The 16,345-nt window shown below is 41.4% G+C and overlaps 1 protein-coding gene across 2 annotated transcripts in view; it reads right to left on the bottom strand.

Annotated features, from left to right (window-relative positions):
* Window positions 1-16,345, bottom strand: part of LOC113978063 (BMP/retinoic acid-inducible neural-specific protein 3) — a 189,812-nt gene that overhangs the window by 163,867 nt on the left and 9,600 nt on the right. For both annotated transcript variants that reach the window (XM_027704759.1, XM_027704760.1), the window contains exon 2: window positions 8,677-8,962. In XM_027704759.1, coding sequence (XP_027560560.1) covers window positions 8,677-8,912 — 236 coding nt within the window. In that variant the 5' untranslated portion in view covers window positions 8,913-8,962. The remainder of the gene's footprint in view (window positions 1-8,676; window positions 8,963-16,345) is intronic.

Below are 16,345 nucleotides of genomic sequence, written 5' to 3'. Positions count from 1 at the left end.
ATATTGTATTTGAGTTCCTAGCAAAGCATCCAATTCTTCTGCTAGCAGTCAGGGTGTAAGTAAAAAATCCATATTAGCTAACTTGCAAGAACTGCAAGAATATAATTCAGAATTATTTAAAATACAAATATTTATTTTAAATGAATCAATTGCATTTCCTCAGGTCTCGGATTCTGCTGATCCTTCTGAATATTTGGTAGAACGTCTTTCATATTTTGATTTTAAATTGCGTTACTCATATAAGTCAAACCCTCTATATGTGCTTTTCCCTGGAGAAATTAGCATTCCCTCCTTGAAGCCAGCTGCAGTCCCTGCCGTGCACACGAGACCCGCATACACAACTTTAAATCGCTGCTGGGCTCTGGGGGTGCATTTTTCAGAGCTCTGTGTATATCAAACTGTCTGGGCAGTAACAATATCTTCTCTTCTCAAGTTGCATAAATAAAGCAGAAATTGAGAGCATCAGAAGATGAATTGAGATACAGAGCCATTAATGACCTTAAGAACACTGTTATCCATAACAATCATATTGGGATTCTGGGGAGAATCGAGCAACAAGACATTATTTTGAAGTATTGCTTTTCTTCACAAGGGTCTCTGCTGGAATGAATCTGTAGCTACACAATAAAAATTCCCAACCAGCATAATGACTGTGAAAACCTGTAGAATCAATCAATCCAAGCCAGAAGACAACTAAGATTTGGATTCCGAGATATTGACCACGACCCGAAGTCAATGAGAGCAGTGGAAAATGGCAGAAATTCTTGAGTGAGCACATTTGGTGTCAGTTGTTCTTTTTCTGTGTGGAAGAGACACAAATACCTTTCTATACAAAGAGTCACACATTGCAATCAATACCACGGGGTTTTTATACAGACAAAGTTTCTGTGCTACTCAGTTATTTTTCTCTATATAAGCTGTAACATGCCACCCTTATAGACTTAACATATGGTCACAAAGAAAAACATGAAAGCCATTCTGTTTGGACACAGCTACTGACCCAGCAGCAGTAAGAGAAAAAAGCATCATAGGGGTTAAAACAAAACCACAAAGAATTTGATTCAAGTAATTAAAAAAACAACATTTTCTTTTTTTTTTGTTTCAACCAAAAAAAAAAAAAAAATCTTAGTAATTGTTTTTCCCCTTTATGAAAGTCATGAGCATTTGATATTCCCTACATCTTGAACATCACTGATAGTACCAGCAGGGATTCTGAAACAAAAATGAAAAGGAAGGGCAAATGAAAGAACAAAGACCCAACTAACCAAAAATCTTCAAAGGACTAATGAAAATTACCTGATTTCATGCCCAAAATCCTGGCAGTCTACCCTGCTGACTGAAGAATGTATCTATTACTAGTGTTAAACAGCTTTTATACTACTTCAGTGATTGCATGAAACCATTAAGTTACAGCCTCTATTATCCTAATTTTTTTAGGGCAACTTAAATGATTTATGAACTCACTAACTGAAATGATGACACACCATATTCTCTAAATAAATGTTCTCTGTTCTAGGGAAACATATCAGTAGGAGGTTTGATCTAATAATTGTCCTTAAAATATTAGATTTTGAGAGTGAGTACATTCTGGAAATAAATTATAATAATGTTTACAAAAAAAAAGATTCACCTCCTCTTGCCATTTGAGTTTCTTTAGGATCTTTGATTAAATACACCAAACAAATAAGGAGAAATACAAAGAGAGATTGTCAAAACACAGACTCCTGCAGTGTGTTATGAAAAAAAATATACAGAAGGCAATCTTGGCACCAATATTCTCTTGTGTTGCCAAGCTGAAACATGCTCGTGTTCTTGTCAAACTGACTCCTGAGAACACTCCCAATCCTGCTGGCACAGCCAGCCCTGTGCCCACCATCCTGCCCAGGGCTGGCACTGCTCTATCACACTGACAGGAACTCCACCCTTGCTTTGAAACCCCCCAGGCCAATTCTGAGCCAACCAAACGCAGTGAGGGGCTGTGGGGTAGGTCTGAGTCTGGTCACTGGCAAAACACCTCAGAGGTTTTTGCAGGCTTGGGCTCACTGATAAATCCCTTGTGGTGTGCTGAGAGTTCTGCAGGATCCTGCAGGAAACCAGCTCCCTTCAAAATTTCTTCAGGGTCTGGTCATGCTTTTCACAGAATCACAGAATGATTTGGGTTGGAAGGGACTTTAAAGATCATCTTGTTCCAGCCTCCTGCCATGGGCAGGGACACCTTCCACTAGACCAGGCTGCTCAGACCCCCATCCAGCCTGGCTTTGAACACTTGTGGAAAGGGGACCTTTTCCCAAGATCTTCAAAGGTGGACTGAGGGCAGATGTTGTGGATCAGTCTTGAAAGTGAGCTTGATTTGTCCCCTGCTCTTAAGTGACGAGTGCTTGCCTTTACCCAGCCCCCAGATGACTTCTCTGCTGTGCTGTCTCACTTATGTAAGAGAGCTGGAAAGAGAGGGACATTTTGGGAATCAGAACTGCCCACCTCTCTTTGGTCCTTCCTGCTCATCTCTGAGCCCCTCATATCTGTCTGCCTTTTTCCTGGGCCACAAGTATCCCAAAGAGCTCAGACTCTTCTATCATTGCTCTTGGAGATCTCTTTTGTCATTGCCTGTGGAGATATTCCAACCTCTTGCATTACTGGGATTGTGAGCACAGACCAGCACAGGAGTCCAGCCTGTATCTCCTGCCCCTCTCATATCTCTGATATCCATCTCAGGGGCCCTCAATGCTCCCGGTGAAATTAGAAGGAGCCAAAGTCGCCTTCACCTTTTTGAACATCCACTCTGTGTAATTATCATTCCTTAATATTTCAGGTAAACTAAACTAGGCTCTGGTTATAATTAATCTGAAAATACGTTCCTAAGTTTTCTCTTATGGATGCAAAGCTTCTCTGTCTAAATTATCTGTTCCTTCATTTACACCTTTTCACAAGCACGTACCTTCCACACAGTCCTCAGATCAATAGATCAAGAAACTAATATAATTTTGATGATAGGAACTGCTACTTTTAAAGCATCACAACCTGATATGTGTTAAGGTCTTAAAGTTCAAACAAAAATGCTTTCCTATGAAGGGGATTTGCATTTGGAATAAAGGGCTGGAAATTCAATGATTTTGGAGGACATTATCCAGGTCCATGTTTCTAGACCTGGAAAGATGGTCATTTAAAGCTTTCATTTAGCTTTGCTTGTGTAAGCAGTTTCATCAAAACCAGTCATTTAACTGGTGTCATGTCTTTGTTATGCCTGGCTAACTAGAATAAGAGAGGCTGTTCAAGTATATCACTACCAGAAATAAAACTCAGTGATGTTTTTCAGATCCAGACATTCTTAAAAAATGTACAGGGCTACAAATATTGTTTTTCTAGTGGAAATTTATCAACTCACAATCCCAAAAACTCTCTTTGAGCTGCTCTTCCCTGTTACCAGCCTGTGAGCCACTGGATTTACAAAGATCACTTGGTGCATTCAGCAGTGTAACCTTTTGCAAACATCCTGGGAATGATGATCCATCTGATCACTGTACATTTTATCCACCAAGCTGAATGGAAAATTCCCCGGAGCAAGCTGGCCCATTACAACATCAGCCAGAAGTGTATTTCTGGAAAAGGCAGAAGGAACTGCTCCTCCTTGTTCCTTGTTGGTCAGGCAATTGTGGCAGATGGACTTGTTTGCTCTTTGGTGCCTGTGCAAGCCCAGTTCTGTGGTGCCCAGCAGTGACACTGCACACAGGGCAGTGCCCTGGGAAGCAGAGGCTCTGAAGAACTGAAGGCCATGGTTGACCAGCAGGCCAAGCCCCCTCATTGTCCCTCTTTAAACCTTGCTGACTCCAGCCCCAACTTCTACAGCACCAATCTGCCTCTCTCCTTGCCTTGATACTTCCTGTTCTGCTTCCCTCACCCTTTATGGGCTTTGTAAGGGATGCTTTGTGTTAAGGAAACTGAGCTCTGTGTCCGAGCAAGGAGCTCCCATCTTACTTTCCAAAGGAACAGTCTTACTGGAAAACACCAACAGCTCTGACACTTGAATAGTAGCAAATGGGCCCTTCCAAAAAACTGTTAGTGATATTGGTTTCTAGAGTGTGGTCAAAGGCATGGGAAATAGCAGCATGAAGAAACGGTTCCCTTAGGCTTTTGGAAGGTGTAATGTCAGACATCTTTTCTCAGGCCTCCATTTCACAAAACACTTGGACTGAAAACAACCTTTTATTGGTTCTTCTCCATACTTTGACATTCCAAAATAATCAGTTCAAATAAACCTTGCAAGAGCACAAGGAAATATTATTCCAGACTGTAGACTGGGGTGAAAATTGTAAATCAGAGCACACTGATGTGCACCTCCACAACTGAATCCCCCAGGATTTTTACTAACACTGTCTGTCAGGAGCACACCTGTGTCAATAAGTCTGGTGAGAACTGCGGGCTAAAAAATAAGTTGATAGGGAAAACAATATACCAAAACCAAGTTAAGTGGTTAAGTTCCCACACAAGTGTTAAAACATATTAGTGAGTGTTCTATTACAGTCTGGAGCCTTGCTCACTTTGCCATGTGCATTCAGTCACGAGGGGATTCAGAACCCAACATGGTCTTATCTTTAACTCAATAGCTTCATTTTCTAATACTTTCATTTTTGTAGCTGTTCATGAGCACAACCCATTTCAAAACAGCCTCTAAAGGAGCACTTCTTAAATGACATGAACACCATGCTGCAAAGAGCTCCTCACTTGTCCAGGAGATTCCTTTTTTTTCCTTTTGCAGACTGGAATTGTACACTTGTTAGGCGTAGTTACTTCAGAAGGATTTCAATGGTCACTAAAACCTAGTCCACTTTCATCCACATCATATCTTATAAACCTTTCCTCCTATTCATAGGATTGGGAAGGTTCTGTAACATCACATGTCCCAGAATTACTTTAATGATTACAAACCTTCTTTAAATAGCCAGCCTAAATTTATTCATAGCTAGTTTATACAGGTTTGGTTTTAAGACAGTGATGGCTTTTGGTTTAGATAGTTCACCTCAGTTTATAACATGTACATTGACAGGATTGAATCCACTTTCAGCTCTCATTTGACAATATTTAGGGGGAAAAAAAAATTTCCACCTTAAAAGAAAAAGCTAGGCTCTTCCTTCCCCTGATTTTCACATCTGTTTCAGATTTTAAATCATTTTGCTTCAACAAAACTCCACAGCATCCCTGAGGAGATTTCCTCAGCACCTTACTTGACAGCACGAATACTTCCCTATCTCTGTAGAAATTACCTCTTCTGATACAATGTAGGTTCTTTGCATAATTTCACAATCACTCTTTCCATCCTGGTAACCTCTCATCTCATTCTGTTTGGATTTAAATTCCTTTGTCTGGGTTGCTGATTTACATAAGAGGCACAGCGCTCCCTTTGTGTATTAAATAACAAATTATAAACTCAATTTTTCTTGCCAAAATACTTATTGATACGAACTACAGGAATCACCTTCCATAAAATATTGACACAGCATTCCCATGAATCCAGAGGTTTTCAGCAGCCATCCAGATGCTTTCTTGGCATTTTTCTTCACAGGTCAGGGATGACGAATGCCACCAAAAAAAGTGGCAATTATTAAATTTCCTGCAGGAGGGTATTTCCTCTGGAGAATTATAGGGAATAGCACACTATAAGAAATGCCACATAACCAACAAAACCAGTCCACCATTTCCAATTTAAAGTTGGTAACATCAGGTGGAATTGTTTAGTGTTCTGCAATACAGATTAAAACATTATTTATCTCTTTCAGTTCAGTCCTGTAACATGGAAAACTCTTGGCTTTGTAGACATATACACCCCAGAATCAACTTGTTTGCCCACGGACATAACTGATCTTTAATTCACAAAGTAAAATATGGGTGACTGAGGATTTTTCTACTGCTACCTCCCCATAACTGATGTACCAGTTGTTTCATCACAATCGCTTTATGCTACGAAAGCCAGAGAAGGAGATAAGGCAAAGCGTAACTTTTATGTTTAAAATTCATATTATGCTGAAGTTATGACCTCTCATAAGAAATTGGGCTCAGTCCATCAGTGTGTTCCGTGGTGCAAATCTTCGGCTTCATGCCTTAATTTATAACAGTCATGGTCAGATGGACACTTGGCAATAGAGACCAGAGGGTGTGGATACAAAGCAGTTGCTTTTTGCCTCACTGGCATATGAACAGGGAGATTGACTTTAAGCTGAAAAGGGAAAGATTTAGATTGGATATTAGGGGGAAAAAAAAAAAGTGTCTTCAGTTATGTTGTGTGTGACCCCACTGTGCTGCCAAGATCCTCCCAGGAAGGGTTCAAAACAGGAGACACAACCCACTGGAGTCCTTCACCCTGTACATCTCACTCATCCTCAACCCCTTGGATTTTGACCTGGCGTGGATGTTAAAGTGAAGGGAGAAGACTTCCCTTCCCCCTCATCTTTACATGCCAGGTCTCAGGTGTGGCTCAAGGGCTGCAGTGCAGAGCTGAGGGACTGGAGGGGCTGCACTGCCACTTTGTTCCTTGGTGATGCAAATCCTGAGCCAATGCAGGCAGGAGCTCTCCCTTCCCTCTCCATTCCAATCACGACCCTGTCCCTGAGGGAACATTTCCATCAGGTAAAAGACAGGTGAGGGAATGAACAAACCAATTAGGCTCCAGATCCTACAGCCCTGGAAAGCTCATAGCAAAGCAACTGGGATTAAATTTGCAGTGAGTGGCTCATAACAAGGTCACCATGATCTGCACTACTTCCTAATGGGATCATATTTTATGGGGAAACTCTGCAGTAAGGTTTGGTTTGGAAGGGCCAAATCAAAAATATGAAGCTTTTTTTGATCCAAATAGCTCTTTTGACTTCCCAGCTCATTTCTTGAGCAGAATAGGCAGAGAATAGAACTAAACATGAGTAAAACTTTCTGTGGGATTGTGTAAATTAAATTGAAACCTATGCACAAACCCAAATAAAGATTAGCAATATGATTACAGATCTATAAAACTTAACAATGTTGCTGTAATGATGGCTGAAAGGAGAAAAATTCTCAAGGACCCCATTGTAAGAGCTGAAATGAAATACAATTCCATCTTTCATGTTTTTAGCAAGATAATTTCGGTTCAGTGTTGACTAATACAGAATAATGGGAATAAAATATGCTGCCTCAGTCTCTGCATTATTGGCTTTACATTATTGGTCCTGACAGCTGGCTTTTAAAATGCAGTAAATATTGGGCAATGCTGTTCTGTTAAGACAAGCCACTTCATCAAGCATATTTCCAAATCACACTTTATTTTCAAAATGTGTTTAATTTGTCTGTATACGGCAAAGAAGCCCACTGAAAAATTGACCTGCGACAGAGTGCCCTCTACCGTATGTATTTGGGAAAGGAAAATAAAGCAAGTTTCTTAAAAAAAAATCTTTACAGACTGAGGCTAGCACTTTTCTCACAGGCCACTGGACATCAGACTAAATATAATATACATATAGGTATATATCACTCTTACCTTGCTCTAAAGGGCTGGGTATCACTAGAGAATAATAGCCTAAAACAGGTATGAAATTTGTACAGACTCTTTCATGATTTTGAGTGAAATCAGTGTGTGTCTTCCCATACCAAAATAGCCTGTGTTCATGGCATGGACAGTTATTAGGGAAGCTGAAAATTTGTCCTGTATTACCCTGCTGCCTCACTTTTTCTTGGCTGCCAGGAGGGAACTGTCACAATATGAATGAAAAAATATCTCTGCTTAGAGTTGTGTTTTCTCAGTCCTTTATCTCTTCTGGTCTCTCATTTCTCCCCTTCTGTCTATCTGCCATTAGGTCACTCCTATTAGACTGAACTCTCCTTTTCATTCCCATGTCCTTGATAATGCTATTGGATGTTACTGAGGTGCACCCTGTGCAAAGTGATTGAGAAGGCAGTTCACCAGTGCTGTCTCAAAAGAGCAGAAATTCACAGGTTACAAACGAATCGTCAAAGCAATTCCACAGCAGGGCCCAAATTCTCAACCAGACCTATACTTTCCAAGCCTTCCCGTGGTTTTTTGTTTCTGGGTCTGAATTGGGCCACCTAATGCTGAGTTTTGGGATGGACCAAACACCTGCAACCTCTGTTAAAAATCATGGTGGCTCTTACCACCCAGTCCCTCAGGGAAGAGAAAACCATTTCTCAAAACATTGGTATAAACGAACATTAAACTTTTTTTGGGCCACCTTTGAAATGCCCTCATTTGTACCATGAAATCCCTGCTTTGTCAGCAGTGTGTGCAGAGCCACAATTTCATTCTTAAAGCCTCAACCTACATCTTGATGAACCACACTGAGAGCAGCTGAACTTGGTGCACAATCAAAGGTGATCCACGTTCGCCCTCTGAAACCAAAGGTGGTGTTTGAATCCCTGAGACACTTTTGACTGTGTCATTAGGACAGAGCAGAGGTAGGTAGCAAACAACAAAGTTTTCCAGAGCAACATAAGCAATTATCAAAAACAGAAACAACACAAGCAGCATTCCCGTGGTAGACAGTGGCCTTGCAAATGGCCTTGCACATATTTCAACAATGAATTTGGTGTCTACGGATTTGTTCCCACAACTGAATCTTTTCCTTAAGGAAACCCTTAATGATAATTTACAGCTTCTAAGGATGATACCTCTGTAATTGCTTTCCCTTTGCTTCATACCTGTAAATCTTGTATCTTGTGCTAAATCCCTGTCGACTTCTGTCCACAAAATCTGTGTATTCCTGTGAGCGATGGAAGGGTCCCTTATCAGAGAGGAGCCAGTCGAAGGGGCTTGTGACATGCTGGTCCGAGACAGCAGCAACCGCTAAACCCCAGCAATGAAGACTCAGTGCTATCCACTCCCATAGAGCCATCAGAGAGAGCAATTCAGCACCAGCACTGCAGCGCCATATCATGCTTCCACTGGGGACTTAGAGCCTTCATTCTCTTAGCTTTCCCTCAACACCTAGACAAAATACACAGTCAATTAGATAAGCACACACTAGGCATCCCTTGGAAGTAGAAACAAGTTTCCTTTCTTTCAGCTTAAAGAGATAGTGGCCTCTACTTTATTACATTTTACATTAGCATAAACCCCACTAGGCTAGTTAACAGTGGAGTGCTTCAGTACTTCAAATGCTGTGAAACTAATGTCTTCATTAACATCATCAGTGATAATATTTACTGTTGAAGGGAAACCTTCACAAATCATCGGGGAAGGGATTGTTGGGGGTTTTTCCCAGTCATGCCAGTCGTTAATGAAAAATACGCAACATGACAATTCTTGCCTGATGCAGCAGTACAAAATCATTCAGCAATGTCAGTGCATGAGCTCACAGTTCACATATTGGACAGAAAATAGGGGAGATTCAGAAGACCCAGCTCCCTTCTTTTTTGATGTCCTTGGAAAAGCCAGGCAGTGGCTTGTCTTCACTGCAACCTGTAGTTAGCAGGCTGTCGTTGTTGTGTTCAAAGCAGAGTGGCAGGACAGCGACTGCTCTGGTTGACAGCTCTGGAGCTGCCCACAGTGAGGAGTTCAGGGAGTTATTCCAGCTCCAGACACTGCAAGTTTGAGTATCCCAGACAGCAGCACTTTGCTTTCAGTCCAATTCACTCCAACCCAATGGCTCAGGCTAGAATCACTTTTTAAATGCACCCTAAACAAGTTTTTGTGTGCCCAATCACAAACCAAGAATTGATTCCCTCAGGTAGGAACTCGGTGAAGACAAGCCAGAGTTTCCCTCTATACGTCAGACCCACACCTGTGGAATGGCATAATGATTCTATATCCTGCTCAGATTTTGTGAAAACATCTATGCAAGAGATGAGGTTCTCAGAAATGCTGAAATGACAAAAGGCCATGTAGATTCCTAAATATATAGAAGCAATCAGTTCTAGTTTTCAGTCTAAGACAAAACAGCACATAATGAATTAAAATATATGGATGTGAGAGCTTTCATTTTTCTAGCTGATGGGTTTACAAGGAACAAAATTTTTGATTCACATTCATTCAAATCAGCACTGATCATGACATTCTTACAGTGCCCACTGCCATAGCTTTCGTAACTTGGTGGGAAATTCTTCCTTACCACCAGTAATTTGATCTGTGAGTGCCCCCCAAAACAAGGATGACTCCACCAGGACACTCCTGCAACTGCACACTCAGCACCCCCCATTAATTCCACTGAATCAATATGCTCTGTGTGAGACATTAATATTCTGAAGAGTCTTCTGTGTAAATTATAAACATATCAGCTGCAGGAAGGTAAAGGCCTCCACAGGAGCACAGAGGTTCATGTGAACCAACAGGAATTTACACTCTGAGAATATAATAGTCTGTCTGTGCACCCAGAGAAATACTCAAGTTTTATGTGATGGAATTGTTTGTAACATGATCTGGACGTGATCCTGCAAACAATAAATGTGCAAAGAAAGTCCCTGTTCATATTTCATGCTGAGCATTTACCCAGGCACTGAGTTGTAACCATAAGCAGTCACAGCTATGCAGGAGTTTATGACCATAAAACACAGGCTGCATTAATTTTATAAATCCTTCTGAAATGAGATTCCACAAGTCTACAACAGAGAGCTCCCTTTAACTTATACTCCCAAGCTATCACTTCCATGCAAAAAAGCTGCATATTTGTGTACTCTATGAAGTTTGAGTATCACCTTCCTAGACTGGTGCTTTTTTTTTACTTCACAGGTGGAAGTTCATGTATTTGAGGTTACACCACCATGCAACCTTCCTCCCAGTGCATGAAAAAGTCTGCAGAGATCAGAAGCAGAACTGAAAAGGAATAGATTGCTCTCCTGGTCCATAAACTCCATGACCATCATTTAATTGCCATTTCCTGTTAAAAATTAGCTCAGTGTCAATGGAGAAAACATGTCAGTCACTTCCAGACAGGCCAGAGCAGCCTTTGCATGGCAACAGAGAGAAAATCCACAAATGTTTCTGTTTCTTCTTATCATTAATCAGGGAAAAATACATTGCACAACGTTCTCATTCCCCTCCATCATCCTTGGCACAGATGAGCAGACCCTGGACATCACTTCTTGCCATTACGTGAAGCTACAGAGAGTGTAATGAGAATTTTAATTTTCATACCAACTGCTGTTATAGAATTTCAAACTTTCCTGTTGAAAAAGTCACGTAATTGTTTAAATGAGAAGAGGTAGGAGTTTGCTTTTTCAGGCACTTATTAACACTTAAAGTGTTTCAGGCCATTAAACTGTAATGATGACTAATTGAGTCCCTTTTGAATTTAAAATTATAATATTGGGATTGGAAAATGAATTACTTTGTATATGTAGCATCTTCCTAAAACTAGACCAAATGAGCACTTGGGAAGGAGTAATGAAGAGCAGGACTTTATTCTTGCCTTAGTGCTGCACCTCGTGGTGTGTCATAAGTGAACCACTGGTAAAATACCTCCAGAGAACCTGTGCAGTTACAGAAGAAAATAATCTCCTTGTTTTAAAGATCTATGAAGGTATTTCTCAGAAGAGTATGAATAGACAGGCAGTTCTTAAGGAGAGCAAAATCACTTGTGCACTTCTAACTGATACTTATCTACTTGTCTGTGTTGTCCAGTCATTACAAAATCACTTTGCATAGCATTAATTCCCATACCACCCTTGAGAAGGAAACTTTTACCTCCATTTAACAAAAAAGGGACTGAAACATGAAAAGACCAAGGCTAAGTGGGGTTTTAAGCTCTCAAATATGTATTTCCTATGAAAAAAATAATTTAGAAAATTCTAGACCAAGGATTTTAGCAGAGATTACAGTAGGAAAAATAAATGAAAATTTTGAATACTCAAATTCTCTAGTGAATGCAAATGCCCTGAAAACATTTTTCAAAGACTGTTACAGGCATATGGAACATACAAAGATTGCAGCTACAACAGCCATCAAAGAACTCCAGGGAAGAATCAATCTGAATCAAATTCGTGGTAGACAAAGGGTGGGAACTAAAACACCTGTTAAGTAACAGAGCTGGTAGATGTTCAGGTGGAGAAGGCATTCTTCAGAGAACAACTAGTGCAATATTTATTCTGCCATAAAAGCTGTCATGTCAACAGACTGTTCCTGAAGTGCTGGCTTAGAGGACAATCCTCACATAGAGATGCTCTGCACAGTTACTGTCTGTTATCCCCATGGTTTCACCCAGCTAACACTTGTAAATGCTGTTAAGTTTTTAGTCCTTCCTCTTCTAAATTCCGAGGTCAGAGTGAATTTGAGGAGCACAATGGGCTAAATTCTTCTTTGTCAGAAATCTCGTCTCCTCACTCAAATCAGTGCATAAGGAATTTGACTCAGCACCTTCTGGAAATACCACAGCTGAGTCCCAGCTCTCATCAACATGTAAAGGTGCTGAAGACTGGCAAAATCCATGTATTTATGTTATCAGAGAATATAGTGCTGGCAAGTGCAATGCCAACATTGTGGTCACTGGGACAAATTTCAGCTGTGAACAAAAACACAGGATGTCTGTAGCCTTTTTTTTGTCATCATATTGTAGGGCAAACCCCACCTGCCTAAGTCTTCCTTTTTTATGTAAATACTTTTTAACATTAAAAATTGCATAGAATTACATATGGGTAGTTTATGAACTCACTAAGACAGCTAAAATAGTGCAAATTAGAATGTCTGCTTGATTTGCTTACAGAAAATTAATTGATAAACCATGTAAACTAAGATATACAGAATAATGTTCAGCCAGCTCAGATGTGTGCACAGCAATGCTCAAGAAAAAGCAAATCAGTAAGTTTAAATCCTGTCTAAAGTGGAAATTGTGGAAAAAGAAATCTGTGGTTCCCTCAGTGCAGGCAGCCTTCTCTTTTCTAAGAGGTGAGAGTCCCCTATAAAACAGATGTGCTGATACACAGCAGAGACAGAGCTGCTAAATTACTGGTTCACTAGTGGAGCAACTTTTCATAGAAGAGTCAATAAAGTTGATGTTTGGCCTCATCAGTACCTTTTTTGGGCCACATCTACCTGTAATTCTCAAGAATCAAAGTAAATAACTGTATGATAACTGTACAATAACTGTACAATAATTTAATAAGATCAGGGTTGGGTTTTTTGCAATATTTCTCTGCTCTGCAAGTCTGGGATGTATCTGAGCCTTTGGTCTGAGATCCTACAGAGATTTCCTTCTGCCAGTGGAAATGCAGAAGACTAGGATCTCTCTGAAGTCCTTCATTTTTTATGCTCACCAGAATTCCAAGAAAATGATGAAACATCCCAGCTCTCAGTGGAAAATTTAGGATCCTCTGTGATGAAGTGGGATTGCTACAACTTTGAATCAATGGTGAGAAGCAACATTTTCTCCACAGCAGCTGGATGGGGAACAGGGAAGCTCAGAGAAGGCAAGATGAGTCAGGAGACCATTTTTTTTTCAAAGGTATTTTGACACTGAAAAATGGAAAGACATTTTGCATAAAGAATAAAGTAATAGTCTGCATCTCAGAGATTGCTCTTATCTGCTCTAAGACCCTGGGTTTATCTCTTTATGTGTCTCTGCTTTCACTTCCCCATCTGAAGTGTGATGATCATGTTGCCCACCTTTGTCAAGAACCACAGGACCTACTGTGTTATCAGCAGTGATTCTTATTTTTTTTCCAAGGAGCAATTTTTGGACTGCTAACAATTTTAAATGAATGAGACCTGGGAGGCATCTGCCCTTGGAATTCTCACACAGCCCAGTGTAAATGAAACAGCCATGAAGCTGATGATGTGCTGTGGAATAAAAGAGTAGAAAATGCTGCAATCATTATCAGCTACAGAGGAGAAGGGTAGAGCAGAGAGCAAAAAAGCATCTCCCTTGTGCTCTGCTCTGGGCTCAGAGCCATCACAGGGGTTCTGTTCTTCAAAGGAGGATACGCAAATCCACAGAAAAAAAACCTCTCCCCAGCTGAACTTCCTGAAGGATAGCAAAAGGATTTGTGGGCTGGAGTGGGCTGTTCTGTCCTGTGCTCGTAGTCAGATGTTGGGCAGAGCTTTAGTTCTCTCAAATTTGGAGTCCCAAAAACAAGAGACTCAACATGTACGTTTGGTAGCACAAAGAAACAGAACAGGAGTTGAGGGAGTTGGAATCACAGAACCATAGAACGGTTTGAGTTGGAAGGGACCTTAAAGCCCATCCCATTCCAACCCCCTGCCACAGGCAGGGACACCTTCCACTAGCCCAGGCTGGTACCATGGACCAGGTTAGAGGATGGTGAGCTCTCCCTGCCATCAGATCCAACACACGTGACCTCCAGGGTCCAGCCTGTGCCACTGTGGGGTGGCACCTGGACACACAAAATATCTTTGTCACCAGGTGATTTTCAGCAAGGGGGATCGAATCACCTTGTTCTCTGTTATTCATTGTGAGCTACAATCTTCGGAAAAAAAAATCTAAAAGGAGAAAATAATTCTGTGTCTAAAGTCCTTAAGTGAGTTTCACATTCCAGGCTTAAAAATAAGCAAGGTCTTCACATCAGGTCCTGGTATCAGCTTTGACTACATGCACCCTAAATCAACATCTTTCCTTTGTTCAAACAGAGCTTCATCCACTGCCAGATTTGAGCTTTATTCTCCCCTCTCTAAGACAAGGACAAGACCCCTGTAACTACATCCTCAAAAGCTGAAACAGAGAACAAATAGGATGTCTGATTTTTAATATTTTTTAAAAACAATCCTGCTATTTTTTCCTCATCCCAGCCTTCAGAGCAGAGGAGTAAAAATAAAATGCATGCACAGAAGGAGAGAGTATCTGTCAGCCCGACCTCTGCCGCCATCTCCAGCTCTGTCTGGAACGTGAGAGCTGCTTGCTGAAGGTTCCAGCTCTTGCCCATGGACTGGGCTTGGGTGTTTGCTCCGTCCCTGCAGAATTCCATTCCTGCAAGTGCTGTGAGTCTGGAATTGGATAGACCCACGTGCTTTCTGTTGCCTCCCAGCACAGCCAGTGCCGTCTCCCTCCTGTGCTGCCTGTCAGGAATGCCCAGGGAATTGTTTCAATGCCTGATATTTGTAAAAGACCTGATTTTTTTCCTTTGCTGCCCAAATCACTATGTATAAATTCCCTGAGGCACTTTTTAAATCTGTTAATCTAAGTTCATCCTGCTGTGCAAACGGATTCTTATGTGTTTTAGGTGATGATGTAGAGCAGCATCCCCAAATTGCCATTACAGTCTTTCTGCCTTAACAAGTGAATCTGGTCCTGCAAGGAACCTACTGAGGGGAATAAATTAGCTGTCAAGGCTCTGAGTGCACACACAGGCCTCAATAGATGTGACCAGCCTCATCTGGGCCCTCCCCCCCCTCTGGGGTCTGACCAGGGGCTCCAGGACCTGCAATCCCAGGCGGTGTGGTGCTGGTGTGACTGTGTAGGTGAATAACTGAAAGGGAGAAATCACTGAATCACGGAACAGTTTGGGTTGGAAGAGACCTTAAAGCCCATCCAATGCCACTCCCTGCCATGGGCAGGGACACCTTCCACCAGCCCAGGTTGCTCCAAACCCCGTCCAACCTGGCCTTGGACACTTCCAGGGATCCAGGGGCAGCCACAGCTTCTCTGGGTAACATTTGCCAGGGCCTCCCCACCCTCCCAGGGAACAATTTCTTTTCAATGTCCAATCTAAATCTACTCTCAGTTTAAAGCCATTTCACATTTTCCTTTCACTACATGATCTTGTAAAATCCACCCAGTCTTTTTGGTGCCTCAGTTCCTCATCTTTAAATGGGTACTAGTACCTAAATTCTTGGTGGACAATATCTATCAGTCACGCAAGGACCTAAAATGAAGTTCATTTCTGGAATGGCTGAGCAGCACCTTGACTGAGCTCTGGGTTTCACCTGACCAACACCCAGGATGCCACAAAGCCACAGAAAAACCTGTTCCTTCGAGAGCCTGAAGTCTGCTCCAGGCTGGATGACAGCACGTTCCAGATCATAAAAGTTCATAGGGGATGAAATCTCCATCTTTGCAAGTCCTCAGGCACACATGGATTGTCCCACCAGCAAAAACTCTTTGCATGAAAACTGCACAACATTTCAGTCTTAAGTCACTCTTCCCTTACACAAGTTATGCTGAACATTCTCCCAAACTGTCCACAAATTTTCAGCTAAAGCATCTGATGGCATGAAAAATGTTAGAAGGGAAACAGAACAAGGTCTCTTTAAGTAACTTTGGGAGCTGCACTACCGAAAAATCACAATGTAGGGAGAGGTTCTGGTCCAGCATTTCCTCAGGCACAAACTGACAACTGTTGCTGTGACACACAATTTTGCATACTGGAGCATTGAAGTTTGTAGAAAAATCACAAGGGGAGACAGATATTTAGAAGCCTGAATTCC

Source organism: Neopelma chrysocephalum, unplaced genomic scaffold (genome assembly GCF_003984885.1).
Source record: "Neopelma chrysocephalum unplaced genomic scaffold, ASM398488v2 Primary Assembly neopelma1_287, whole genome shotgun sequence".
Lineage (NCBI taxonomy): Eukaryota > Metazoa > Chordata > Aves > Passeriformes > Pipridae > Neopelma > Neopelma chrysocephalum.
Note: the sequence above shows the minus strand (reverse complement) of the source record. Positions and strands in the feature narration are given on the sequence as shown.